Source organism: Aulonocara sp. 'chitande type north' Nkhata Bay, linkage group LG18, assembly GCF_057382095.1.
Source record: "Aulonocara sp. 'chitande type north' Nkhata Bay isolate Kocher_YH1m ecotype deep benthic linkage group LG18, A_spYH_male_GT1.1, whole genome shotgun sequence".
Taxonomy (NCBI): domain Eukaryota; kingdom Metazoa; phylum Chordata; class Actinopteri; order Cichliformes; family Cichlidae; genus Aulonocara; species Aulonocara sp. 'chitande type north' Nkhata Bay.
The window spans coordinates 21,969,066-21,996,783 of record NC_141361.1 but is presented as its reverse complement, the minus strand read 5'-3'; the positions used below and the strand labels follow the sequence as shown (position 1 = coordinate 21,996,783).

Genomic DNA, 27,718 nt, shown 5'->3' with positions numbered 1-27,718 from the left:
AGAGCAGCTTCAAATCGAGCATCAGAATAAGGAAGAAAGGTACTTAAAATTAGTGATGCTGCTGGTGCCAGACAGGCTGGCAAGAGTATTTTTAGACACTGCCGATCTGAAATTTTCCCACACAACCATCTCTGGGGTTTATAGAGCCTGGACCAAAAAGAAAAAACATGCAGTGAGCTGTAGTTCTCTGGATGAGAATACCTTCTTGATGTCAAAGGTCAGAAGAAAAACGCAAGACTGCTTGAAGCAGCCACTACAACTAGGGTATGCAGAAGAGCATCTCCTAATGTACAACTCATCCAACTCTGGAGTAGATGGGCGGCAGCAGCAGAAGACCACACCGAGTGTCACTTGTGTCAGCAAAGAATAGAAAACTGAAGTTACAGATCACGTGGGCTCAACATGGTTTGACACTCAACGAGGAAGTTCACTGTACTCAATGACCTCCACAGTCACCACATCTCAAACCAATAGAGCAGCTCTGACATGTGGTGGAACAGGAGATTCACATCATGGATGTACAGCCGACAAACCTGCAGTAACTATGTGATGTTGTCGTGTCAATATGGCCCAAAATCTCAGAGGAATGTTTCCAGCACCTCGTTGAAAAAGTTGGTAAAACCCAGAATGAACCTAATAAAGTGGCTTTTAAGAGTGTATATAAAAAGAGTCAAATCAGTCCTTTAAAATAATATTATTGTGGACAGTCCAGACAAACACTGAGCATATTTGCATTAGTCTCACTAATAACCATTTAAAAACTTGCACAGGTGTGTAATTTGAGAAACTAGCTGTTTACTTGATAAGTAGCCTGTAACAGGCACCTGTGTCACTAACCTGGGTTCAGCACACTGTTCATGTATGATTGCATTTATCAAAAACATAAAAAAGACAAGAAAAATAAATAAAGACGAGCCAGGTTTGCAAGAATTGTTTTTAAAATTCATTACAAGAATATTGATTATATTTTTGGTTTGCACTGAAATTGAAAATACAATGTTTAGGTGTCTTCTACACTAATACGATTTGGTTTAACAGGCATCAGAGTCACTCAGCCCGACACACATCCACTCATTCTCACACATGAACGTAATACAAAGCAGCACATTAAACAGAAACAACAGCACAACACGCACACAGACACACACATCAACTTCACTGACCTCTGTGGGGACTACAGCAAACACATCCAAACGCACACACTCACTACTGTCGGGGTGTAATTGATCGCAGGTGCTGAGATTTGATAGAAAAATAAACAGTGTCTGAAAACACCATACTTCATATACTGGTCATATACACTATACATTACATGATAAGATACAACACAGCTGTTACACACAATGCTTAAAAACACTTCAGCGTGCTGCCAGGGCTGGTTCGTGAACAGAAGATAAATACTAACAGCGAGTTTCTCTAAATCACAATGATTCTCACACTACACCGTCTCCTGCATCATATTAGTTCATCGGTGTCTCTGTGGCATAATCCACCTTTAATTTCAGACTATAAAAGATGAATCTATTAGCCCATCTGAAGGGCCTTAGAAAACACTTCCTGCGTGCTTGTTTGTCTTGCAAGGCTCGACGTTACCTCTGCCAGGTAACCGTGAAACACATCAAAAGCTGAATGCTGGTTGCCATGCCACTTTCAGCAGAACTGCTGTGTATGCTCTGCCCAAATGATAGAAAAATACTCAGTGTGTTTCCGAACAGCTAAATTTGTGGTTCACCTGAGCTAAAAGACTCAGCCAGTTCCAAAAATTCAGTGATTGTGATGGCGAGATGCAGTACACTGGAGATGGGACAGCTGTCTGATCTTATTATTTAACCCTGCAAGTCACTCAGGCTTCATTTTCCCAGTGACTAGCTAGCTGTCTGGCAGAAAACACTTCATCATTAAAATAATCTTTTCTTGAGGTAAGCAAGAGCACAATCGCTTCTCTAAATCCAATAACACGAGCCCCACGAAGCTTCAATGCACCGGCACTAAGATGTTACAGAGTATTAGAAACATTTGTTACTTTGCTGCTACGCAGCTGCTCGAGCAGCAAACTGAGCCCTTCAATGGTCAACTTAATGAATACAGTACATTATTACTGCTGTGCAACCTGAGCCAACGGGACCGAGTGTGATCACGAACACGGTCGATTTGTCTCACTGTCAGCAACCAGTCGATGTCAAGTAGAGGAGGCCTCAGTTGTCCTTAGCCAGGTAACCCATGTGTGTATTAGTGAGGAAGTCGCAGGTGGGGATGCTGCTGACAGCCTGGTGGATGTTCATGGCTGTGATCTCTCTTGGTGCCCTGCAAACACAAATGCAACCAAGAAATGGCTTCAAGAGGAACAGAAACACCACCCTGAGGTATCTTTCAGTTTGGGACAGCCCTTGGTTTGTGGCGTTTAGTGAGCATACAGACATGTTTTCATTTTAAAATGTATCGCCCTCTGGTAAAAGGTGACTCACAGTTTTGTTTTTTTACTGAAAAAACAGAGCATCCATCCACTCTAGCACCATCTAACACACAGTTTTAGCTATTTTTGTGATAAAGGGTGAAAAAAAAGATACAAGCTACCACCAGGCTTTTATATTAACATTTGTTTAGAAAACATCAAAAGAAAAAAAAAGTTTTTTTTTTTTACTTCACTCTTTGTTTTTTATTTTAACTCAGTTGGCTGCAAAAGGCCCAAATATAAAAAATAAAGTGAAAACTGGAGCTTTAAGGCAGGTCGCATGCTAGAGAGGAAAGAGGAAAAAAAGGCTGACCTGTTTGGAGGGGATTTGGCGTAGGCCCCAGCCAGCGCTTCTCTCAGGATGTCACTTGCAAACTGTTCTGTAGCCTACAGCGCACACACACACACACACACACACACACACACACACACACACACACACACACACACACACACACACTGTGATTAAGTGAAACAAGCATTCAGGATTCATATTCAGACTGTTTGTCAAGTGTTTCTTGACATTTTTCATGAGTTACTGTTTTGTGTACAGTGAACAACCTTTAGAATCATGGCTTCGATTACTGGAGCGAACACATTCTTCTCCACCTCCACCGGCTGGAAGGTTACCCCGATCTGAAAGAGGCAGTGTTCATCTTATAAAAAAAGGGGGAAAGTGGTGTGCCCTCCTGTTAGCTGCTAAAAGCTGGAGAGGAATCAGAAATCACTGATTGAATTTTTTCATTTTTTCCACATTTCTTAGGGGAAAAAACAAAACCAAACCCAGAGAGAGTCCCAACCTGCTGAGCTGCTTCACTGACAAACTGATCGGACAGGCTGGCGCCCAGGAAGAATTTGGGCTCCGGGTCAGCCTCCTGTTCCTCCTCTTTGACCTTTAGCTTGTGGCAGGGAGGAGTCACCGTGATGATGTCGACTATTTCGTCATCCGCCTCCTCTGGCTCAGTCTTGAGCAGAGCTTGCATCTGCTCAAGACGCAGCACCAGCTCCTCGCTGCTACTCAGGGTCGACGGGCACTCTGCGGGAACATTTACACGTACCCTTCATTTAACACATCATTTCACAAGCCGCAGCATCAGCAGAAACGGCGACTGCTTCGGTGCATCTCTCAGGTTACAGATTCTTGATACGCGGCTGTGTGGTGTAAAGCAAAACGTAGACATGTGAAGGAGGGTTTTTGTGAGATCTTTGCTCATTTTAGCAGTTCAACAACGCAACAATTACAAATGAAGACGTTTGCACAGACAGAGACAAGTAGAACACAAACACCGATTATCATGTTGTTTGGCTCAGTGAGCTAAACGGCCTCATCACCCATCCTTTAGAGACAAAAAGATGGAATTAATAAGAGTTCCCAGCAAATTAAACAATGCAACTGAACAAAAGCACTGAGGCTGAACACTGGCCGCCCTCGCACACAACTGGTCTGCAGACGCATTACTGGATCCACTGGTAGGTGCAGAAACAGTACACCCACACATGCAACACTGAGGCGAAAATATTGATCCGCTTGGAGCTTTAACAAGACCGAGTGAAACGATCTTCCTGTAGAAGATGTAGACCAAGTCCACACAGGCACAAACTCACCAGGCTCATTATCGATTTGAGTGAGAATGTCCTCGATGGACTCGTCATCGTTCTTGGGTTGTGGGGGTTCGGGGTCAGGCGGCGTGTAACCCCTCTGTCGACACCACTGAACCACCTCTCTGGTCTTTGGCGGGGTGAGGGCCTGGAGACGGGGCGAGCGATCCAACACGTCCTGGACGACCCGCTTCACCGCTACGGCTCGCTGAAGCTGCACACAGGCCAAAACCAGAGAGATGATGAGAGAGAATAGAAATCAATCAATCACAAGCTGTACAGCCACAAACAGGTCATGTTGCTGCGCACACACAGCTGGGGTTACTAAGAGTTTTGACTGTGTGATGGCACACATATACTTTATATTCCTTATCCTAATAAACATACAGGCAAGTGTCCTTTTGGTTCCTTTCAGCCTACTGCATCCAAAAAACGCTTATAAAGCAGTGTGAACAAATGCAATTAGCATGCTTTTTGCTCGATGCTCCGGTGGGATGAGTAATAGACATTGATCGTGCCAGCTCACTGTTCTGACGCCTTAATGAAGCAGCAGGCTAGCGGGAAGTCTAACACGGGGAAGCTTATTAATCCTTAAACTGGGCAAAGAAATGACTTTCTGAGCGTCTTTTGAAATCTGATGTTATTATTTTATTCTATTGAGGTCTTTCCCACATGTGAACGCAAGTGGCATTAACTTGGCTGCCATTCTGGGCATGTGACACTGTAGGATCAAGTGAATAAGGCACGAGTCAACGCTCCATTTGCAGGGAAAGTGACTGCTAAAACCCCGATCAGGCAGGTCTACAGACCCCTGGCAACCACCTGTTGCTAGGATGAAAAGGTATATTCCCAACCAGCTGGTTAAAAACCTCCTTGTGATTGCTTTGGTTGCCAACATATTGTTGAATAGAACATCTACCTTGACGTAGATGTTACTGAGACTCAAACTTGCCAGGGATTTTTAGTAGAGACATCAATGGTATCAATTTGAAACTTCAACATCGCTCTGTTCTCGAGTTATTGCATTCACAACGTAAGCGTCCATGTTGCCTGACTGGCTGGCAGGGTGACGGCAATACCCATCAACCGTTTAAGGGTGATGGGGTAAAAACTACAGGCAACTGTGGCAATCTGCTACCTATGAATACATATTTTCCTAGCAACAGGTGATTAGATCACAACCAATATAGTGGACGAATCTTGAGTAACGTGTGTAGATGCAGTTCGTTTTCCTCCCGTCCTGATGAACACTGAAATTAAAGTTATGGCTCTCGTTCCTTTCATTTTGCCAGATGGTTAGTCATGCTGGGCCTGGAAGTCCCTTGAAGTGTTACCAGATTGTTGCTGAGGTGGGATGATGTGCATATAGGATTTTCATTTCATTAGCAAACACACAGATTTGCTGTGCAGAATCAGTTTTTCTCCAGCCCGTAGACACCACTTAATCGTTCCCTGTCCTCATAATGTGTAATGATGTGTGATGAGTCCCCTGTCCTCTGTGTAAATTAGTGACCTGTAGATATAAATAACTATGCCTTGGCTTGTCTGGGATCCTTTTTTATAGCAATAGAAAAAGAGAACAGACTGCTACAATATGGGTTGGCCTGTATGAGCTACTGATGAAGATATGACAGGAGACAAGAGGCAGCGATATATATGTGACCTAACAGAAAGACATGAGGCAAGCAGAAAACTCTCTGAGTCGGGATGCTGCATGAAGAGAGATTACACAGGCACCAAAACTGCAGACACTGCAAATTATCACTCACAGACGCCCTCAAGCTGGAACCTGGAGAGCAAACGCTAGTAAGTGAGTGCTGTCACCCCAGATGGGATTAAATAAAACTTTCATCTGAGGAAATCCATACAGAGAAAAGAAAAAAGCCTGCGTTCTTTATTTGAAAGACAGCTTGAAAGCTTAAAAAAGAGAGAGAGAGAGAAAAACTTTAACACATTTGCATAATTTCAAGAAAAAACCTGAATATACTCCAAGCCTGCACAGCTCCAAAAACAAAACATGTACATCTCTGCTGGTTCATCAGCACTTTGACTCTAATGAGGCTTTCTGATTGAAAGCCCAGATACTGCACTTCTGTGAATTTAAATTTTTATCATCAAAAGCAAACACAAAACAAAAGGTCACCTCTGATGCTCTGCGCTTGCCAATATTCCAGGAATAATACTGTTCTGACGACGAGGCACAAAACGGATGTGAGTCTTCGGCTATAGAAAGAAACAGAAATACACCAGTGTGTCAAATTTTTAGACAGCTTTTCCTTTTTTGATGTAAACTTTTCCTTTACATACATCAAATGAAAGGCGAGCTCACTTACTCTTATCTGGCACAATTAGAGGGAATTTCTTCACCACAGCTGTCAGCAGCTGCATCATGGTTTCTATATGCTCAGTGCTGAGGAGAAGACAATCACAGCTGTCAGGTGCCAAGAAGCTTTCATGTATACACTCACTGTATGTGATTGTAACAGGTCCCTGCCCTTACTTGATGAGGTCGTGCGATGAGTTTTCTGCCCCTTGTTCCTGTTTGACTGTGGTAGCTGCAGAGGCAACATGGACAGAAGAAGCGGGGGCAGGAGTAGTCACCGGGGGTGATGGACCAGCTGTGACAGCTGTGCCAGCACCTGGCTCCGTCTTCACTGTGGAAGAAAGCAAGTGTTAGAGACGGCTGCTTTATTAGTATGCATACTATATATTTTAAATTGGGAGATAAAAGAAAATGATGAGATGAGACTACAGGGATGGGATCTGAGTTTACTAGTTACAGCCTAATGTGCTTCTAAGCAAAATAAATAATTTTATACGCAAAGAAAGAGGAGTTTGGGAGTACAGTGGAAAAGAAGAGGAGAGCGGGTGGAGTGAGGATGGACCCCTCACCTTGTACCAGAGGCAGGGCAAGGGAGGGGGAGGCCTGGCTGGCAGGACTTGGGGAGGCTCCAGCTCCAGGTGCTCCAGGGGTGGTGGAAGAGGAGGAGGAGGAGGAAGGAGTACTGGAGACTGGGCCCTTTGACACGACTACAAACAGAGTAAAACACACAGGAATGGATTGTGGGCCATTAGGTACACGGGCTTAACGAGTGGATGAAAAAATGAGAGGGTAGGATGACAGGTCTTCCAGAAGCTGCACTTAGGAAAACTGTGAAATAATGAAAATCTGTTTTCCTGCGTGTTGTAAATAAATCATTCTGCCATCTTTAAACGAAGGAACATAAACTCAGTTTAGAGCGTAAAGTAACTGTTCTCACACTGTAAATCATATGAGGAAAAACATATTTTGCATATTTTTTGTATATTTTAAGATTTACCCTCAGAAACTTATTAAAAATAAGTGAGACTCCAACAAAGCAACCTTTGTTTGTGCAGTATCTTGTGTTATCATGGAGGACCCAGTTTATTAATCTAGAATTCACTGTTTTGTTGAGGGTTTATTTCACCTTTCCCCACAGGCATGAAGATGGTCTGCAGTCCGCCGGACCCACTTCCAACTCCCAGCTGCTTGAGCTGGTTGGCAGGAATGGTTAAGACAGTCTGCTGGGAGCTGGAACCTCCAGAATGGATCTTCAGCATACCTTTACAAAACAAAAACATAGGTGCTCTGTTTATTCGAGTAATGCATTAACATTTAACCTGACAGTTAATGCAGAAACAGGCTTATTTCTGCCTACCCGAGAGAGCAGCACCAGTTTTTCCTCCGGCGGCTGCCACTCCACTGACTAACGAAGTTGCAGAAACCAGGGATGCGCCGCTGCTGCTGATTTTGGGCACACCCACAACAGTACTCACACCTTTGGACATGCTGATGACAGGCATATTGGTGATCCCCTTTGCACCTGTTACTACAGCACCAGCTGAACCTCCAGCAGTCTTTGCGATCGCAGCAGGGTTTCCAGCACCCTTCACCAAGGAGGCCACTGCTGCCTTCGACAAGCTGCTGCCCCCACCAGCGGCACTGGTGTTCTTTGCTGCGTTGATTACTGCTGCTTGGTTGGCTGCCATCAGGAGTGAGTGATGCTGAGAAGCAGACTTCCCACCATCGAGGGCCTGCATGGACACACGGAAACACACGTGTCACGCAGGAAATAAGCAAACACAGACTCTTTTATGTCCTTTAACGTTTCTGATAATGAGCTAACCAAAGTGAGCAAAAGCTCAAGTGTCCAAGCTGTTTTCACAATGGATGGCAGACCATGGTTTCATTAAACAACACACTTATTTACAAATCCCTTCTTTCAAAATAGCTAATAAAGTGAGGTATAAAAACATATACAGCAGCATTTCACCTTATCTGGAGCTGCACGACAGCGAACGTGTTCATAAATATGAAAAATATCACAGTCCAAGTCCATTTGCAAAAACACTGTAGTGTATATGTGAGAGAAGATTGCTGTGGCTGTGCCTGGAGGAGAGTTGGTGTATTCTTTTTTCTGCTGATGTTTGTTTTCTAGTGCCACGCAGCTCTCAGAATGAGCTGTGCTGATCAGGTCACTGGTTTTATGGAATCTCAGAAACAAAAGAGTCCATTTTTCCTCACAGAGAGTCCTCAGAAAGAGAAGTTCCGCCTCTTTGGCTTGTTTGTTGGAGCTCCGAGTAAATCTTTTTATGTGTTGCAATTTCTCTGTTTTATGATGCCTAGCTACTGACTCTAAAGATGTAATCATCCTAACTCAGACCGATGCTTATGAATATACACAGCAGCGTGCCTACACATGCGAGCCACTGCACTCAGGCTGGATCATTTGTTTTCTGTGTATCTCTACTGCCTTTTTTTCCAATTCCACTTATACAAAAATGTGTTATTTCTTGCAAAATCAGGGTGCTTCTAGTATCTATAATACCAGATTTAAAGATGAGCATAAAAGCTTTAGCTCCCCTATTGAATTGAAAAATTTTAATTCCTCCATGGATTTTAATTCCATCGGGGAATTAAATTTTCCTAAATGCTTTTTGGACATAGCAAGGTTTCCTTTAGAACGCATCAATTATTTCTATTTGCTCTGAATAGCAGAAATACCAGGATCAATATTAACACCCCCCAAAAACTGATCTTTTAAATTGAGCCAAAGCACAAACCACAAATGTGCAATGATGTGCTTTAATGCTCAAAGCTTGTAAAAGCAAGTTAAAAATGAGGACTTTCTTCCAGTTTACACACAATATAAAAACTTAAGCAAGAGTTTGAGCTTCACCTGAGAAAGCATCATGCCAAAATACAACAAAAAACCCCAAAAGAAATCAGTTTAGACTTGCAAAAAAGAATTACTGGTGCTCACAAGGCAAGAGATGGAGAAGTATCATCAGTAAATTCAGAGAGCCTCACAGTACAGAACAAGCCTGGCAGAGGTAGGACACTAGTGAGAGCTGCCAGGACACTAGTGAATGACTTCGCCAAGTCGTGAATTGTGGGACAATCATCAGAACCCTGCACAGGAATGGACTGCGAGTTTGCAGACCAAGAAAAATACTAGAAGCCACCAGTGCTAAACCTCAGTCTCCCAGCAGATAAGAACTATTGCTGGTATAAGTTTGAAAATCTTAGCTGCCACCTGCCTCGAATTACTGTGTTTACAAGATTTTCAGAAACCTTGAAGTCAAGATCAACATTTTTCAAACTCGTCAGACTTTTAGCAGATGGATCAATGGTATTAATTTGAAAATCCTATGTTCCCTCATTCTCAAATTATCGTGTTCACAGAGATGGTTGTTCATGCCACCGCTCGCCTGCCCACTCCAATGCGTGGGGCTAACTGAAGACCAAGCAGACCACCAAATCTGGAGGATCTTGAGAGATTCATCAAAGAGGAATGGGCTGGGATTGCTCAGGAGGACTTGAGTTTGAATTTCAAAGCTAAAACAAGTGACTGCAGGCTGTTATCCAGTCACAACTGACCATTAGCATCAGTGTGGCTGAGAATTTTGACCCTGGTAATTTTTAATTTTCGGTGAAATAATTTTCTTTCTGTGCACAAAATAAAATAATGTAAGCATCCAAAAAATAAAACTAGGATGTTAAAAATTCCTTCCAGCTGTGTTAGAAAAATAAATACATTTTCAAAGGGAGGCTAATAATTGTGTCCTCATCTGTACGTGGGTATGAAATCCAGCGTAATTAAAAACAGCATAACTAGCTTGCAACCATAAAAGAAATGCTTACAGCTCTTTGGTTTAATGTGACTCTTACATAGGGACATCTGCCATGCAGAATAAAAGGGATGTAAATAAAAGCTGTGAAACTCGCCTGTTGTTGGCTCGCACTGCTGACAGAGCCAGGCGTGGAGCTAGCAGCGGTGATGACTCCACCTGTCATCCTTAACGTGGTGGTGCCCGGCTTGGACAAGTGGCCTGCTCCCGCTGCCGTTACTGTTTTAACTGAGCCGTCAGGCAACTTCACCTGTGCACCCTGGGAGCTGCCCACCACCTGTCAATTAGAGGACGAGCAATTACCCACTTAGAACATCAGCAGCAGCAGCCCACGTGCAGCATGCTGAAGTTGTTAAGGAGGCATGAGGTGAAAACTCACAATCTATCAAAAGAAAAAAGATTTAAACTCTGACAAACATACACACATAGACTTTTTTCTTTATTTCCACAGTAGCCATGTTGCCAGTAAATAGTAAGGAATCACTTTTACATTTGTTACCAATGATATTATTGAGTTTTGCACTGTTCAGGAGCAGCACACCAATGTAATACAACAATGTAATTATTGTATTTATAGACCATTTCATATGAAAATGAAAATGGAAGCCATTTTTTAAATCAGAAAAAAACCCTGTAAAATAACTAACACTACACCAGTCTGACTAAAACTCTGAAGTCAGTTTTCACTTGGGTAAACACTAAGAAATGAAACTGCTATGATAATGTTATATAAAGTGAGACTGATTAAAATGCATGAGGGGACTTGTCCACCTCCAGCTCAGCAGCACATGGGAGAATCAGGTGCTTGCACCAGCAGCACCCTGGACAGGTCTTTCACTGTTGCAGCTCATTTAAATTGTGAGTGGAACCAATGGAAAACTAACTACACTCATATGTAGTGTTTGAGTGCCATCTTTGAATAATATTTTTTTGTTTTCCAATCTGTGTTTCAGAGTTAAGATGTAATACCAGATCTAATAACCATGAACAGCATAAAACATGGACGTGGCTTCGCAGTTGGAAAAATTAAGCCAGTGAGGAAGTACATTCAACCTGCAGTGTATCTAAAAGCCACCAGATGGCGATAGCTGTGGTTGCAGAAACACCTCTGGAGCTACAGAAGTCTATGGGAAAGCCTTCTGTCTTGACCTCTAACCACTTTCTTGATGAGTTTATGGACTCAGTTACAGTTTACAATGAATAAAAAAAGTCTTGATCAAACTATGTTTTGAAAAAGAGCATTATTTCTTTAGGTATGTTCATTGGCTTATGACATCAATTGGACCTGCCCCTCCTCATCACTTTTTTTTTTTTTAAACCAAGATGAAACCAAGTGAAAATGCTGATCTTGTTTCTTCCAAACAAAACTTCAAAAACCAGAGGATGACCACTTGGTAGCTACATCCACCGTTTATACTGTTTCTTGTTGGATCTGTGTTGGATCTATGTCTGGAGATGTTATATAAACTTTAACTTAAAATTAAAATTAAGATGGCGCAATACCTTAAACAGAAAAAAAGTCTGTGTCAAGCACAAATTATGTTTTCTCTTAAGCACCTTAAAATCAGCCTAGGATAATAACCACATATGTCATTGGTGATTAATTTACATTGATTAAAGAGGGCGACACGATCTGTACAGATGGTCCCTGTTGGTATTTAAGAAAATTGTAAAAAGCTTGATAACATTTTCATTTAATTAATTTTCAAAAATATAAAATATAATTTAAATAAATATCAATTTTCAAAACACAGCCAACACAGACACAGATTTTAAAAAAGACGTCACATTAAAACAAACTGGCACGTGGATAAAATAGTTTAACTCTAGTCCAAACAATAAAAAAATAGTAAATAGTACAGCTGACAACAATGTTACATAAGTTGTTATTTTGAGCCTAACGCTCTCACACAAGACTAAATATGGTAACAAATAGATCTGGTTGAATGGTCATTTCAAAAATTGTCTGACAGTGTTTTAAAGATTAAACTCCAATAAAACTGCAAATTTTATTGCCAGTAAGAATGTGCCATGAGCCCGGGGCCAGTGTGCATCTATCACACGTTGGTTTTACATCTTTAGACAGTTTAGAAAGTTTTACTTTGGAGAATTAAGGCGATGCAACGACTTAAATTGAGTCTAGCACAAATTAGACTAATGTAATGCTGAAGTAATACGTGGAGAGACATGATCCGCACATAGCTTGCAGCCTGTATAACGTTACTTAGGTGGTCAAATTCGTTTGTGGAGTGTGGCTAATGTTAGCAGAGCTAGCAACAACAGCCTTCTTATCCTGTACAAAGATGTGGTTATCCTCTGGCCGAGTCCTGTTATGCCAGTTTATTCTGACACAGGCTTCATATAACCGTCTATTTTATAGAACTACTGCAGTCCTGCTGGATAACACCTTGCTTGATAACTACAATTACATGGTGTTGTACATTTATAAAACTGAAAAAGAAATTTAGCTGAGTGGGCCATATTTCTGTTGCAAGGGCAGCATTGTTTAAACGCTGAGTATGCAGTGACATTTCTAGTAACAATTATACTTCTCTAATACACTATCGTGAAATGAGCATGCCCCTCTAACAATGTGCAAAATACAACTTTCAGTGTGTGGATGACAGATCGTGAACTGTGTTATGAAATTATATTCCCAGCACAACACTAATCCATATACTTCCAAATGAAAAAGAAAAGACCTCTGAAGATATTTCATTGTCAAAGAAAATACAAAAGCATTTCCACCACAAAATCTGAGATTTGGCAGGACGGTCATAATTTAGTGGTCAAATGAGGGAGGCAATCAGTGAAGTAACATACAGCAATGCGTAAAAATAAAGAAGAGAAGAAGAATGAATATTTCATTAAGAATATTAAAGAGGAAAATGACTGCAGAGCAGGAACAAAAGAGCTGGCAAACCCCACACGAGGCCTACTATCACAGAACTGGAAGACCCAAAAGACAAGCCTGTGTCGAAATCAGACTGTCAAAGAAACAACTAAGAAACACAGAAGCAGTAGTAACTACAGCAGCATTTGTGTTACACACTGAACAGCTTACAGTAAACTCTCCACACTGACCTGAGCCAAGATGGCTGCCTTCTGTCCGGCTGTCACTCTAATAGCCTGCTGGCTAGCAGTTGCAGGAGATGATGCAGCATGACCTGCCGAACCGGAACTCCCCTGCTTCCCCGAACCTTGTGCGGGCTGACCGACCAGAAACGTACCCTGAGAAAACAGAACAAGAATGACTAAAGTGCAGCTCTAATGACACACAGTCAGGTCCAAGAGTTTTTGGACAATGAGTTTTGTTTAATTTTGCCTCTGTACGCCAGCACTGTGGATTTTAAATCAGTGTGTGACTGTACAGATTATCAGCTTTAATTCAAGGAGCTTAAAAGTCCCGCTTTAACTGTTTAGGATTTACAGGCATTTTTATACAAAGTGCACCACATTCAAATGCTGAAAATTAAAATATGTTCCAGTGTAACGCTTGTTTTCAATGACTGGATGACATTTTTTGCAGTCAGAAGTCTAGAACACCTGGACATTTACTGCAGCCATCTTTTTACCTTTAGTTTTAAATTAAATAACTGAAAAGCTTGTTCTATAAATAATAAATATTTATTCTTCGTTGCCTTGAGATACTCTTAGGTTGCTTTTGCAGTATTCTTTAGGTCATTATCCATTTTCTCTGTGGAGCACCGGCCATCTGTTTTGCAAATTCCTATATTTTTTGACTTACTACCCATGAGTCTGGTTCACATTGGTCTCAAGTTTTCCCCCCAGAAGTAGGCGGGCTCTTTCAGGTGTTTTCTGACACAGTCCAATACAATTTCATTGCCTGGACTCAACTCCACAAATTTTATATGTTTAATTCATCATGAAATAACTAAGGACATTAACTAGGCATCATCTGGCCATAAAACTATCTGTTAGCCTCTCTCTCTGTACCTCTGTATTTGAACCATGACACCAAGAGAAATTCCTTGTTTGTGTACAAACTTTGCAGTAAACGTGATGCTGATTCTGTCAGTCCAGTTACTTTTGAGCACCTTTTTAGTGGTGAACGGCTGTAATTCTTTGACAGTTCATGCATATACGGCAAAACATAATGCAAAAGCAACTCAAGAATTTCTCGAGGCAAAGACCAGGGATATTCTTCAGTAAACAGGCCAGTCACCTATTTCAACCAACAAAGTGTTCAGTTACTGGATACAAACAGGCACACAAAATCAGTCACTACAGTGGTGTAACTACTAAAAACAAAATTTGTCTTTGTCTAAAATCTTACAGACTTATTGTATTCAAAGGCCATAAAAACTGGTTTCAGGTCAGCCTAGTAAACCCACACAGGATCAGCCAGGCTTAATATATCACCAATATTAGACTTTAAATTACATACAGTACAAGGTTACATGATGTGCACAGTATGACTATTTTAAGCAGTACAATGCTTCCATTACATTTTAATTTTTTATAACATAATAGCTACGGAAAATTCAATTAGCCCTCTAGGTCAATTGATCCTCTAGGTCCTAATTAGAATGTGGGAGTGCGCCGGCTCTTTGGCTCATAAGAGAGACTGACATGAAATTTTACAGAAAAAAAAGATGGCTCTTGAAGAATGATCATTATTAGGAAAGCAGGACCCAGTGTCTTAGGGAAATTTGAAACAGGTCAGTCAAATATGAACACTCTAATAAGCAAAGATGAGATACATACAGAGCCACAAATTATGTTGTGCCAGTGTGTGACTGCATTTGTCGTTAGTAAAGGAAAAAGTGGGTCTACCCACCTGTGGGGTCTGTTTAAGGATATAAGATGTGTAGGAGAGGTTGGAAGGTAGATTGCTTGAAGAGGAAGAGGAGGAGGAGTTGTGAGAGCCCCCAGAGACCGCTGATGAGCTGTTCTGGGACTGCTGACCTAAATTACAGAAATCCACATAGATCAGTCTCATTTCATATGAAAAATCCAGAGTATCAGTGCTGCCATTTCAAAGAAGGGCAAAGGCACGATTGTGAAGCAGAGCAGGGCAGTGCAATGTTGGCTTACTGCTGTGAAAATCCAAATGTCTTTAAGCAGAAAAACAGATGACTGTAACTGACTCACTGTCCAGCAGCAGCCAATATCTGTAACTGGCACTAACATGCCTCAAGTTGTAGAGTCACTTCAGAAGTGGATTTCTTTTTCCAAACTTTATGACGAGCTGGAAGCCAAAATATTTTTTAATACAGATGTCTACAACTTGGAGGCATGGATGAAAATGTCGCAGTGAAAGGTTTTTGCCTGGGATGCTGACCCCAAATACTGAGCTGCCAACAAAATCAAGCATTGTTTTCAGTTTCTATCAACACTGTTGAGTAAGCTACCCGCTCCAGGCAAATGCCTATTTCTAACACCTAGTAATTTATGACATTATACACCTGCTAGAAAATGTTGTGCAGCTTCACATGTTGCAGGTTTTCTTGCATATTAAATACCCACATACTGTAATCCACAGAGACTGTCCTGGAAACCATATTTAAGTGGTAAAGCTATACTTTGGGATATTAAACTTAGAATAATTATTCTACATTAATTCATGAAATACACTATAATCTTGCAGGTCCTTGCAATATAAAACATGACAACGCTAACCTGCATTTTCCATTTTGCTGCTACAAAGATACACTGTCACAGAGTTCTATTAAAACATGGTGACACATCCAACAAAGATTGACTACAAGCAGTTTAAACAAACAAACCCTTTGCTTGGTCTTAATAAACATGAATAGGATTGAGAAAAGCATGTGACTAAAACACTGACACAAAAGGAGCAATACCATGTCAATGGAAACTGATATGGGTTTTTTAAACAGTGGCTGTATAAAAATATTATTTACTATTATTATTATATATATTTAATAATATAGGACGCAACATGTCTCACTTCCACTGGAGGCCCGGAGGATTGCTCCCTGTGGGATGAGGAGCAGCTTTCCTTTCCCCGAGGGGTTCTTGCTGTTGGTGGTCAGGTAGAGTTTGGTACCTGGTGGCAAATTGGCCAGATTGGCTAAGTTGTTGGCTGGCAGCTGAAGTGTAGCCATCACTAGGAACAAACACAGAATAAAAGAAATAATAATGATCACTCACTCAGCTCTAAAACTGCAAACATTTTAAATAAAGAAGATGATATTAATATAGGGTAGAGACACATTGTTTCTAAATGTAATTCAACTATTAAAAAAAGGAAAAAGAAAAAACACACAACCAAAAAAAACTAAACAAAAAACAAACAAACATTGATGACCCCATTGAAGTGTTCCCCCACCTCAGAGTCAAAGTTAAACCCAGAGCAGAACAGAGTGTGAATGCTTGTCTGTGTCTCTGTGTTATCCCTGTGACAGACTGCCGACCTGTCCAACTTGAATAACTCCCTTTCTCCCTATGACAGCTGAGAAAGGCTGCAGCACCCCAGTGACCCTGAACTGAATAAGCAGTTAAGAAAATGGATGAATGGATGGAGTTGGCATGTCACCAGAATCCTTTAATACCAAACTTGTCACAGTGAAAACATGACAATACTTTTCACTATTGTAGCATCATTCGTTTTTGATACAGCAGGCACTGTTATACAGAAATCAACTAGGTTACGATGTAATGTAATGTTGTGTTTGAGTGCATGGGGCAACCATTCTGTCATTCGGGGGGTATTTCATACTGTGGTTTTAAATTGGGGATCAAAGATCATGTAATTCTACTAACAGCCAGGATGGGATTTGAAATTGTAACAACAACTTGGGCTGCTATAAAATGAAACTGTTCTTTTATGTGTGTGTGCGAGTGTATTTAATCTCTGACCTCCACTCTTGCCACCTGAACCACCAGCCGCCTTGGTACCCTGGTGTCCAGAAATGCCACTGGCTCCACTGACGATGGCTTTAGCAACTCCCTGAGCCAAAACCTGCTTTCCACTCATCACCTTGGAGACAGAAGGGTTGCCCTTGGCAACCAGAATTTGTCCACTGCTGATAGCAACCTGTTTGACTGAAGACTGAAGCCCTGAGCTAACAGGAATACCCAACATCTAGAAGAAAGAGAAGAAACTATTTTTTTTAAATGACTGTGGCCACACACATACGTACTTATCATTGCAGGTTTGCGTCTGTGCAGGTTTGTCTGGGTGACAACTGACCTTGCTACTAGTGGCCCCTGTCCCTCCACCAGTCTGTTTCTGGGCCGACATGGAGATCATGTGACCCCCCTTCACTGCGACAAACTGGTGTCCTGCTGTAGCGCTAGCTTGCTGTTGCTGACTGGTTACTGTGGAAACCATCGGCTGTTGCTGTGTTGAAACTTCCCCTGGCTCTTGCTTGATAATAACCTGCACGGGAAACATGGAGAGAGGGACTCGAAACACAACTCCGCACTGCTTTGAAACCACAGCGGGTTCATAATGCAGCTGCTATATATCATTTACCAATTACATTGTCTGGTTAAAAGAAAACATCACATAAATGATTAATACGATGCACTCTGACTGTAAAGAAAGATCTGATTATTCTTTTTTCAGCAGGCTGCAGTGCTGCAAGAAAAGATGTTACTTAAAACAGATTTCGTAAAATCAGCATCATCATTTATTCATCGGGTCCATGTTTTGATATTCCCCATATGTCCTCATCTGGGGTGCCTTTCAGTGTGAGAGCAGATGTCTGTAGTTTACAACAGAGAAAACTAAAGAATCTGAACCAATCAGAGCTCCAATGTGATAAAACAGGAATTTTAGGCCAGATCATATTTCGCTCATTGTGGACAATAAAGGGATCATTAGCATGTGCGAGTAGGATGACATTAAAGCAAGCTAATGACACATTTTGCGTGAAAAAGAACTGTGCAATTCTCTCTGCAAAGCTCCCCCTCCCCCATCCTCAGAACTATGTCCTATTTAAATAGCTGCCAAGGCACTCACAGCTGCTGAAGATAGCACCCTGGCTTACTATTAATATCACACTGCTTTGTTAATGTTGCTTTAAACACAAATAATACAAGGACTGTCTTCATAGTTAGAGGACAGGGCAGTAAAAATGGATAATGTTTGTCACGTTTAAGGTTGTAACCCAGTAAGGCTCTACCAACTCACCTTCATCCCTGAGGACAGGAAGGTGCCAGTGTGAACTTTAGGTGCTGGGGAGCGAGTGCCCTGAGTGGCAGACTGTTTAGTGGATGGGCTTCCTGTGGAATAATTAACAAACATACAAACACAATAAGTCACAGCACAGATGAGGGTGAGGATTCACCACCCTTCCTGTCAGCTTTTCGAGAGATATCGAGGCCACTGTGGTGCCAGGTGACTGTTTCCTCTCAGGGTTGACTGACTCGCAGAGCTGAGCCCCACCAGAGTTTTGTTCCTTACTCACTGCATTAAAATCTGTTTTACCGCAGGACTGGTGAATCAGCCAAAACACCCACATCTATCTCATCCACTTTGATAAAACATAATTTAAGAACACTCTAACCTTGTTGCCGAATCTGGGTGAGCAGTGCATTTGTGAAGGAAGTGTAGGAGTGGCTGAGTGGGTGTGAGACAGCAATCTACAGGAAAGAGCTCCTAAGTGGAATATGACCTGATGCTGGTGCTGAGAGGAAGTAAACACAATGACTATCATCATGCAAGATGATTGCTTGATGATGCGCAAAATGCTCAGATGGCAATAAAACTCATCTTTTTATGGGGACTTACACACACACATCACATAGAGAGGAAAAAACTGTTTGGAGTGCAGGGTCTTCTCGAATAGCCCCCTAATCTGGCCATGAAACACATTGACTCAGTTACCATGGTAACCTCTCCTTTAGCAACCATCCTGCTGGCTCACCACACGTCATAATTTAGGAGTGCAGGTAGGGAGAAAGAAAACAGCAAAGAGGGAATACATAATGTTAGAAAGTAGACTTTAAAGGGATTAAAGAGGGAAAAAAGTGCAAAGAGAGAAACAAAGAGAACAGAGAAGTCTGAAGGGCACTGTTCATCGTCTGTCCTGCTATAAAGTGGATTTTTCACAGCCATTTTTATATCCCATGTGGGCGGCTCAGACACCGCTTCTCAATTTTGCTCCAGGTCCACTTCCGATTTCAAGCAGCACTTTAACACTGAGTAGGAGAAGTGTACCTGTGGAGGCAGCGGATGAGGAAGCCATGCCGATAACCTGGCCCGGTTTGTCAACAATGATATAAGGATTGTTGAGCACAGAGGATGAGCTCTGCTTGCAATGGACAGGGGTGGAGGTCGTGGGTGTGCGGGGCAGCGGGGAGTGGCTGGGTGTGGAGATGGGTGACCCTGTGGGGGAGGAAGTAGGGCAGTTATTGTATGAGTAATTCTCTTGGACTTAATTTTTTATGAAACTTATTTTTTCTCATTTTTAAAAGGGGCTCTGAAATATGTTATCGAAAGATAAAATTCATGTCACATGACCTTTTTGCCACTGTTTCCATTCTCTGTGTTTTGTTTACAGTTGCCTTTACAGACATTCGAAACTATAATCAGCAGTTTTCCAAATCTGAATTAAAACATAATGGCGGTTTTCTATTTTTATGTACTTTGTTTGGCTAATGCAAGAAATATGCGCCTGTGGGAACACAAAAGAAGCTTTTGTCAACCCCTACTGAGCAGTACTGCATCTTCCTAACAATGAATGTATTCATACCAACTTCACTAAGCTGAGAATCAGTGTCAGTGCTGGGAAACAATATGTTGAAATTACAAGCAAATGGAAAAATAATGTCATCAAACTTCAATGTCAGTGAGGCGTTTGCTGTCAACACTTCTTAGTGATTTACAAATTTCACCTCAACAAAACCTGAAATAAAGAAGTTATAATCACAGGGCATCTTTATTGTGTAAACTTAGACCATCTTATTTATGATGAATTGGATTCTTTAGAAACAATATGACAATTTTACAAGGACAGTGGGTGGAGACACGTACCTGAAACTATTTTACAGCTCATTGTGATTGGTTGGAATGATTTCCCAGGAGACTCAGCAGGACTGGGTGGTTGTCCTTGGGGAACAATCTTGCAGCTTGCTGTGATAGGCTGGAAGGCAGAGTTGCCATGGGAACCCAGAGTGACTCTGTCACCGGCCTTGGGCCGTGTTGGAGTGTGTTCACCAGCAGCAAGGCCTGCGCTATGAACACCTGCAGGCCTCCCCGACTCTGTCTTTATGAAAACTGCAGATGGAAGAACAATTTTTATTGAACATCATCTGGTTTTGATAATAAGCTGACATAAAATGATTGTAAGGCCAAGAAACCACTGAAAACTGGTTTATTCTGGTTTAGTTTTATGGAGAGAAAATAAACAATCCTACTTTTCTGTTAAGCAGTCCAGTATATACACACCCTCAGGTACATGATCCCTATTATTTTAAATGTGCAAAAATAATCTGCTGGTGTACCTTTGTCTACACTGGAGTCATGTGACACAGGAGAACTACAGCGTCCATAAGTCTGGGCCAGAGAGGCAGTCAAAGTGGGGCTGGCTGCTCTGTGAGTCACCTTGGAGGAAGAAGGCTGAGGGATGTAGTCTTCCCCAAGAGAATCCCTGTGAAGCTCCACATCAACCACCTGGAACAAATATAAATCAACGTCAGAGTGAAGCTCTGAAGGGAAAAAAAGTCATAGCAAGAAACAAAGTGAACATTTCTAACTCACTGTTTCTACCCCGAGCGTCTGCAGTCCAGTGTATGTTCGGTCGAGCTGTAGGAAAACAGAAGAAAGGATATAGACAGCAAAGTTATGCAGCAGAGTTACTGAACTGTATAAAGACATTTTAGTGCAATATACTATGATTACTTATTTGTTTAAGAAATGTCAACATCTAATTACTCTGAAATCAAACTGGACTATATCACTATGCATTTCTAAAAGCAATGAAAGTTCTTTAGTTTAAAAAGGCGAACGTGATTGTAATGCAGACTGAAAAAAAGATACTAGACAGGTGCTTTTCAGTGGGGCAAAAAAAGCAAGCCATAACAGGAGAAAACTTGCTGAAGCACTCAGCTATTAAAATGAAAAAATATTTAATAAAACTGGTAGAAGCTCAGCAAATAAAACCCGTTGACCCAGTTAACGTTTTAATTGATGTATTCAAGGGGTTTATCAAAAGACTTGATTGAACTGTTTAGGAAGTCCAAGGCCTTTACGGCACAAACCTTCAGCTGCTGCTTGTTTGTTGGTCTCTCTGCCTTCAGTTTTGTATTTAATAACTGTAAATTAAGCATCGTTGGGTTGAGATCAAGTGACCAACTTGGCCATTAAAAGTAATACGTTTTCTTTGCCTTGAGAAACTTGCGCTGCTTGCTCTTTTGGGTCATTATCTATTTACTCTGCAAAATGCTGTCTGGTGAGTTCTGCAGTATTTGTCTGAATGTGAGCAGAGAGCACAGCCCTGCACACAGAATGCATCCTGTTACTTCTATCAGCAGGTCATTTGGTATGCTTCAGATCATGAGTTGTTGCTCTCCTTCTCCATATTTTTCATTTCATCCACAGAACTGTTTACAGAACAGTGCAGGCTCTTTGAATTTTTTTCTAGCGGAGTCTACTCTGCACTTCTTTTTCCTGAGTATAACAACTGGTTTTCAGCTTGTTGTAAACCCTACATGCATGTCTTGATTTTAGATGCTGAAAATGATACACCTACCTCCTCAAGAGTTTTACTTTCTTATGTTATATTGTTATCATGTAACAATGATGTCAACATGCAAATCAGTTCACCACCTTTAAATTATAGATTTGGGAATTTTTGCCATCTTTCTGATTGGTTTGTTTTATTGTTGCTTTCTGCTGCTTGTCAGTCAGTTGTCCAGTTCTTTCAGAGTCTTCCGCTTTTTGAGGGACTGTGGACAAAAATGACTATTTCCTAAACTGCTAATGCAATATCTTTGGAAATCCCCTTGAGTTAAAGCTGATAGTCTGCACTTCAATCACACACTGACTGAATTTAAATACACTGTGGTGGTGTCCAGAGGCAAAATCTGCAAATATTGTGTATTTGTCAAAAAATAAAATACTGACGTGAATGTATGTAATCCTTTTAAGTTTCCTGCCTAAATCCTGTACACTTTACACACATGTGAAATTCAGCAGTAGAAGTCAGACCCACTGGCTTGTCTACAATAGGCTCTGAAAATTGGCACAAGGAAAGACAAAGAGTCCTCATCTAACGAGAAAAGTAAAGTGAATGATGATGTGGTCTGTAAAGTATTCTGACCTTTAGCTGGTGGATGATGTCAATACGTTTGTTGCGAGGGTCTTTAAAATGGATCTGGATCCTCACAGGAAACTCACCCCAACCGCGGCGCGTTAAATGAAAGGGAGGCTCACTGAGAACAGACACATTTGAACTGCCTTATGCAACACTGTTAAAATTCAAATATAAGTCAGGATGAAAAAAATATATAGTAAAGATGAATCACTATGCCTTTATTTAAAAACCAATCTGTTTTCTAGCCTGGACCGAGTTAAGAATCTCCTAAAAATCAATGACTTGAAAAACTCACATGTTCTCCTCCTTTGAAGCTTGACATTCTCATCCCAACATAACAGACATTGATCTGACTGCAAGGGCATGTGCATGTGCCTGCGTATCATGTGTGTATTCAAGCGCAACCTATAAGTGAAGCAGGTGTTTTTTTCCACTTCACTTCATCCCTTCATCTACAGTCAGGCTGTGCTGGGAGTCAGCAGAGAGCATCAGCGTAGGGCTCACTGGGAGTGAAGGTTTGAGTTACGTGGGGGGAGCTTGTGAGCTGCTGCAACAGCAACGTGAGCACTTTGTCAGTTCAAACAGCTGGGAAGCTACAGCTGAGGATAAGGACTGCTGACTGATGAGAGAGATCATTTATTCAGAAGCTGCAGGCAACCTTAAATCCTGAGCCATTTTTAGAGGGTAATGCCAACAATTAGACATTTGAAGTGCATATTTCAAGGCTACCTAACCTCTGTTGCTTGTGAATGATTGCTAAATTAAGTGTGTGATGCTCATCTATACACCTAACTGCTTTAGGCTAAGGCAAGTCTGGACCACTTAGGTGTGCCTGCTATTAGTCTTGTTGACGTTGAGTTCTGGCTGACTCGCTGTGCAGCAAATGACGTTGCCTAATGATGTGTGTACAATCTGCATAACAAATTTGTCATCTTTTAATTTTCTTAAAAGCTGTAAGATTTTGCTGAAGTGATTACTGCTTGGTAAGACAAATATTGATTTTCTACAAAGCGATGAGACTGATAGGGGTTGAATGCGCTGCATCATCAAACCTACACGAGGGGGCAGTGTTTGCTAAAAGTTGATCTAAAGGATTTTCACCGAGCTGAGAATTATTATGTAATATTGTTTGTATAATTCTTGCAGTTTTGGCAAGTGATGCTTGGAAAAAGGTGGATCAAAGGACTTATTTATCACGACAAAGTTAGAAGTAAATATTTTATCTAAGAGCTACGAAACACTGCAAGAACAAATCTTTCTTTTTGTCTTCCTTCTTCTCTTTAATTAAATTCTTTCTAACTTCTTTTATTCTGCAACATTAGTACATGAAACTGCATGACTGCTTAAAAAACATTTGAAAACACATTTCATTAAAACTGGCACAAACCTGACTTCCACGAGGTCGTTGGGTTTGTAGCTGGGATGCAGGAAAAACCAAACTTTCTTGACAAAGTGGTCGATGCTAGGTTCTCTCCTTGAGCCTCTGACGTACACCATCCACTTATGAGTAGACTGGTCATTCTCTTCCCGCTTATCAGGTGGAATGTACCTGAGAATAATAAACAAAGAAGAAAAATCTCAGAGGTAGTGAAAACATTGGATTGAGGTAATGCATAGATGGTTTACAGAAGAGTTAAACACCACCCAAGATGAAGAGCAGGAAGGTAAAGTGAGACTGAAAATGAAGGGGTGTTTTTTTCTTTAAATCTTTACAAAGTATTTGGAAAGAGGAGACAGACAAGGAGGTGCTACATGACTAATTTCAACACCGCTTTAATAATTTTCTGTCATAAAGTTTCCGTCTTAAATCAAACACCGGTTGGAAGCCTGGAGGAACTTAAAATCTCATCTGATCAAATCCTTTCTGATTAATAAACCTGTACTAAAATATTAAGTGTGCTAAAAAAATATCTCAAAGTTTTCTAAACTTAATATGCGCTTCATTGATGATGAGTATCGCTGGCACCCTTTTCCGCTCGAGTCTGTCTGTCATGCTAGAACAAAAAAAACCTCACCTTTGACGAATGGTAGGCACCCATTTGTCAAAATAAAAGCCTCATTACTATACAAAATGCAGTCACGAAACTCTACAGGTGTGTGGCTAACATGAAAATGAAGGCCAAGTTCAACAGCAGGTGTGGTCTGACCCATAAGAGCTAAAACGTTACGTAATGTACAATTAAAAAGTGAGTATCTATTTATATGGGGTCTGGGGTCAACATGCTCATGAGTATCATGGCAGGTGGGATCCCAACGTATTATTAACTGAGTGTAATTTTACCTGTGCAGTCTTGAGGAACGGAAAACTGTCCACCCAGGGGCAAAATAAATTAGGTAAAATGTATTCTCAATCTTCTTCAAGACCACACTTGCAGGAAAACTGATTTGTGGCTCATCTCTTCAGTGCACAATCATGCATGAGAAAAATTCAGCTGACTAAATAAAATAAGAAAAACCAACCCCGACTGCCACAGTTCTTCTAATGTTTAGCCAATAATGAATAAAATCAGCTCTCTTTCTACTTAATTTCTGATCCTGCACATGAACCCTAAACCAGCTGCGGTTCAAGATGGCCGATTTGTGGTATAACTGAGTGATATATGAATGATAACTGAACTTTCAAAATAAGAGACATGCAGTAGTTTATAAGCAAGTCCATCGCAGTTTGTGTTTTCCTCCAAGACTGATTAAAAATAAAAAAAATAGACAACACTGAATGCAGGTAGGCAGCCTTTTCTATAATACCTGCCCGAAGCTTAAGTGACTTTCTTATTAAAAATTTTTACATTTCATTTATTCTCAAAATTGTGTGTTTCTGAAATTCTAAGACAAAACACCAGGCTTCCCACGTGAAGAGTATCTATTTCAACAACACTTTCTTTTCAATTCTGAGTTCTAATCTGAAAAGTGTGTTACAATGTAATTAGTCACCAAAGAAATGACAGACATTTTTTAATTTGGTTACGTACTTGGATACATTTCCTACTACGATTGTCTTCTTCACATAAAGTCTAGATGCATCGTCCCCAGTAGAGTGGTAGGTCACTCTCTGCTCTGCGCCTGCAGACGATGGTACACCGAATGTGTCCTACGGCAACAACAACGGCAATGCTTTTATTAACCGATCATCAAACAGTCAAGAACTCCACAATTTCTGCCAGGTGAACTTACTTTGCCTGTGTTGCGTCCGGGTCTGCGCTCCTGCCTGCTGCTGTCCTCTCTCCAAGATCCTTCTCCATTCCTCTCAGCACCATCTCCTTGCTGTGAGAGAGACTCGGACTCTGATTGAACCAACGATGGAGTCTCAGAGCCCTGGTTGAGAGGGGAAGAAGAACGGGAAGGAGACTCCAGGAAGCGTCGGATGGCTGGATGGTTCAGCACAGCAGGGTCGCTCTTGGAGGTATGCTATGGGACATAGAAGAAAATTTAGGTCAATGTTTCTATATTGTACCACCACATAGAGTAGCAGACAGCTGGCTATTACCGTCTGCAATAACACCACTATAAAGTTTTATGCCCTGTGTTTATAATCCATAGTGCATGTAACAATGAGACCAGTCGGGATATGTTCAGGAGCCAATTTAGTACCTAAAAATGGAGCTACTTCAACAACCTTGAACAAAAAGACAATATTTTGCAAAATATGCAAGGAAACTGTTCCAGCTGAAGATGGAAGCCACAAATGTGTTTCACCACTTGAGGCAAATAAACACCATAAAGTACAACCAGGCTACACAGGAGGCGATACTAAGAGCTGGTGATGTGCAACCTAAATGTCAACAAAAGACTCCACCAAGCATCACTGATTCACACAGGAGGTGCACTCCAGATGACAGGAAGAGCAAACAGGGGGGGGGGGGGGGAGAAAGCTCTACCTAAGAAACAACATCTTAGGTGGAAAAGATTTTTCAGATTTACATAGTTAAGTGTAACAATTGTTCAGTTAAAGTGTTATTTTATATTTTTACTTCCCAGGGGAAACAATACCTAGGCTGCTTGTGTGCCTACATTTGACTTACCGTGTACTACTACTACTATTGCACTACAATTTTGAGGCTGTATCATCCAACTCTGTGTGCAAATGAATGGGAATTTACCTCTGAGAGCTTTGTCAGTCCAGCACTGGCATAGTAATTAGCTACTATGCATGCCCTGAGCTTGTCCATCATCCTCCTGGCTTCATTAAGACGCTGCAAAGCAAAGAACAGTTAGCCGGCATGCTGTGTATTACACTTAAACGTGAAGAAGACCTGTAAGTTATTGTCCATGTTAAGTTTTTATGCAGTAACAAGTAAAGTAGAGTAAAACAGATTTAAAAGAAAGTATCACCGGATACCTGACTTATCACATCTATCTCATGCTCTTTGTTCTTCATCTCCAAAGAAAATTGCTCCTTGATGATGGTTTCAATCTTCTGAACTGTTGCTTCTCGAGCTGGATAAAATAGGGAATAGGGAATGAACTTATCTCCAAGACCAGGACAAAGCTGATAGCTAATTTTGACCACAACAAGCAAAGCAGGTGTACTGGCTCAGGGTTCAGAGCATGAACTTACCACTATGTTCAGCCGCCTTGTTTCTCTTACTGTTTTGGACCAGAGAAACGTCCTCATAGTCGGGATCATTGCCCTCTATCTTCCTTTTAATTCCCGACATGGCTTCCTGTAAAGAAGGGTATAATTAGAAAACGTGTAGCTAATCACTTATATGCTCTGATGTACATGATTTGCTCTGCACTTAGCACAGGATTAGCTGCATAGCAGGGAAGCTATAGATAATTGACAGCAATGCCCACAGCTAACCTCAGTACTGATTAGCCAAACAGGTATGCCAACATGGGTTAGCAGGATGCCCACTGCCTACCACGCTATTTCAAGCGTCGACCGATTGTCTAAGATTCATTTAGCACGAATGCACATCGCATTTTAGTGTGTCTCACCACCGCTATCATAAATAAACATATACATATCGTCCATACAGCCAGCAGCACTCTGACGTTAGCAACCGCTAACCTTGCTAATTTAGCTAACGTTAGCACACAGTTGTACATACATACCGGTTCAGGCTGTACAAAATGCAAATTTTCTGGAGTACTCTGTGATGTGGAGCAACGTTTCTTTGAAAGGCGTGTGTTTTTTTAATTCAACGTGAGCATATCCGTTGCGTTTTTAGTATATTCAGACCACACTCGTGTTTAGGGAATTGCTAAATCTCGAGCTCTACAAGTAAGCTAACTAAATAGTGGATAGTTAGCCTTGCAGTTT

General features: G+C 41.2%; 1 protein-coding gene across 2 annotated transcripts; it reads right to left on the bottom strand.

Moving 5' to 3' along the window:
- Window positions 1–725: 725 nt before the first annotated feature.
- On the bottom strand, window positions 726–27,718 carry yeats2 (YEATS domain containing 2). Of its 2 annotated transcripts, XM_086271172.1 has the most exons (30): window positions 27,511–27,718; window positions 27,011–27,116; window positions 26,792–26,889; window positions 26,553–26,645; window positions 25,627–25,860; window positions 25,425–25,543; window positions 23,843–24,004; window positions 22,462–22,573; window positions 20,901–20,945; window positions 20,645–20,813; window positions 20,175–20,417; window positions 19,359–19,526; window positions 18,330–18,421; window positions 17,385–17,573; window positions 17,051–17,276; window positions 16,140–16,298; window positions 15,006–15,133; window positions 13,289–13,435; window positions 10,302–10,481; window positions 7,732–8,107; window positions 7,501–7,635; window positions 6,944–7,081; window positions 6,552–6,705; window positions 6,385–6,461; window positions 6,195–6,274; window positions 4,058–4,265; window positions 3,253–3,488; window positions 3,014–3,088; window positions 2,766–2,839; window positions 726–2,304 (listed from the first exon to the last, which is right to left on the bottom strand). In XM_086271172.1, the coding sequence occupies exons 2-30, from the start codon at window positions 27,108–27,110 to the stop codon at window positions 2,196–2,198; spliced, it is 4,326 nt and encodes a 1,441-aa protein (XP_086127298.1). In that variant the 5' UTR covers window positions 27,111–27,116; window positions 27,511–27,718; the 3' UTR covers window positions 726–2,195. The 2 variants fall into 2 exon arrangements, with proteins under 2 accessions (XP_086127298.1, XP_086127299.1); XM_086271173.1 differs by lacking the exon at window positions 6,944–7,081.

What these genes read in the sequence shown, in the direction of transcription:
- yeats2 (XM_086271172.1), bottom strand. Translation starts at nt 27,110, where the DNA reads ATGTCGGGAATTAAAAGGAAGATAGAGGGCAATGATCCCGACTATGAG. An exon ending in CAAGGCGGCTGAACATAGTG is followed by an intron (nt 26,890 to 27,010) that starts GTAAGTTCATGC and finishes TATTTTATCCAG; the next exon opens with CTCGAGAAGCAACAGTTCAG. An exon ending in TCAGTGAAGCAGCTCAGCAG is followed by an intron (nt 3,089 to 3,252) that starts GTTGGGACTCTC and finishes TGCCTCTTTCAG; the next exon opens with ATCGGGGTAACCTTCCAGCC.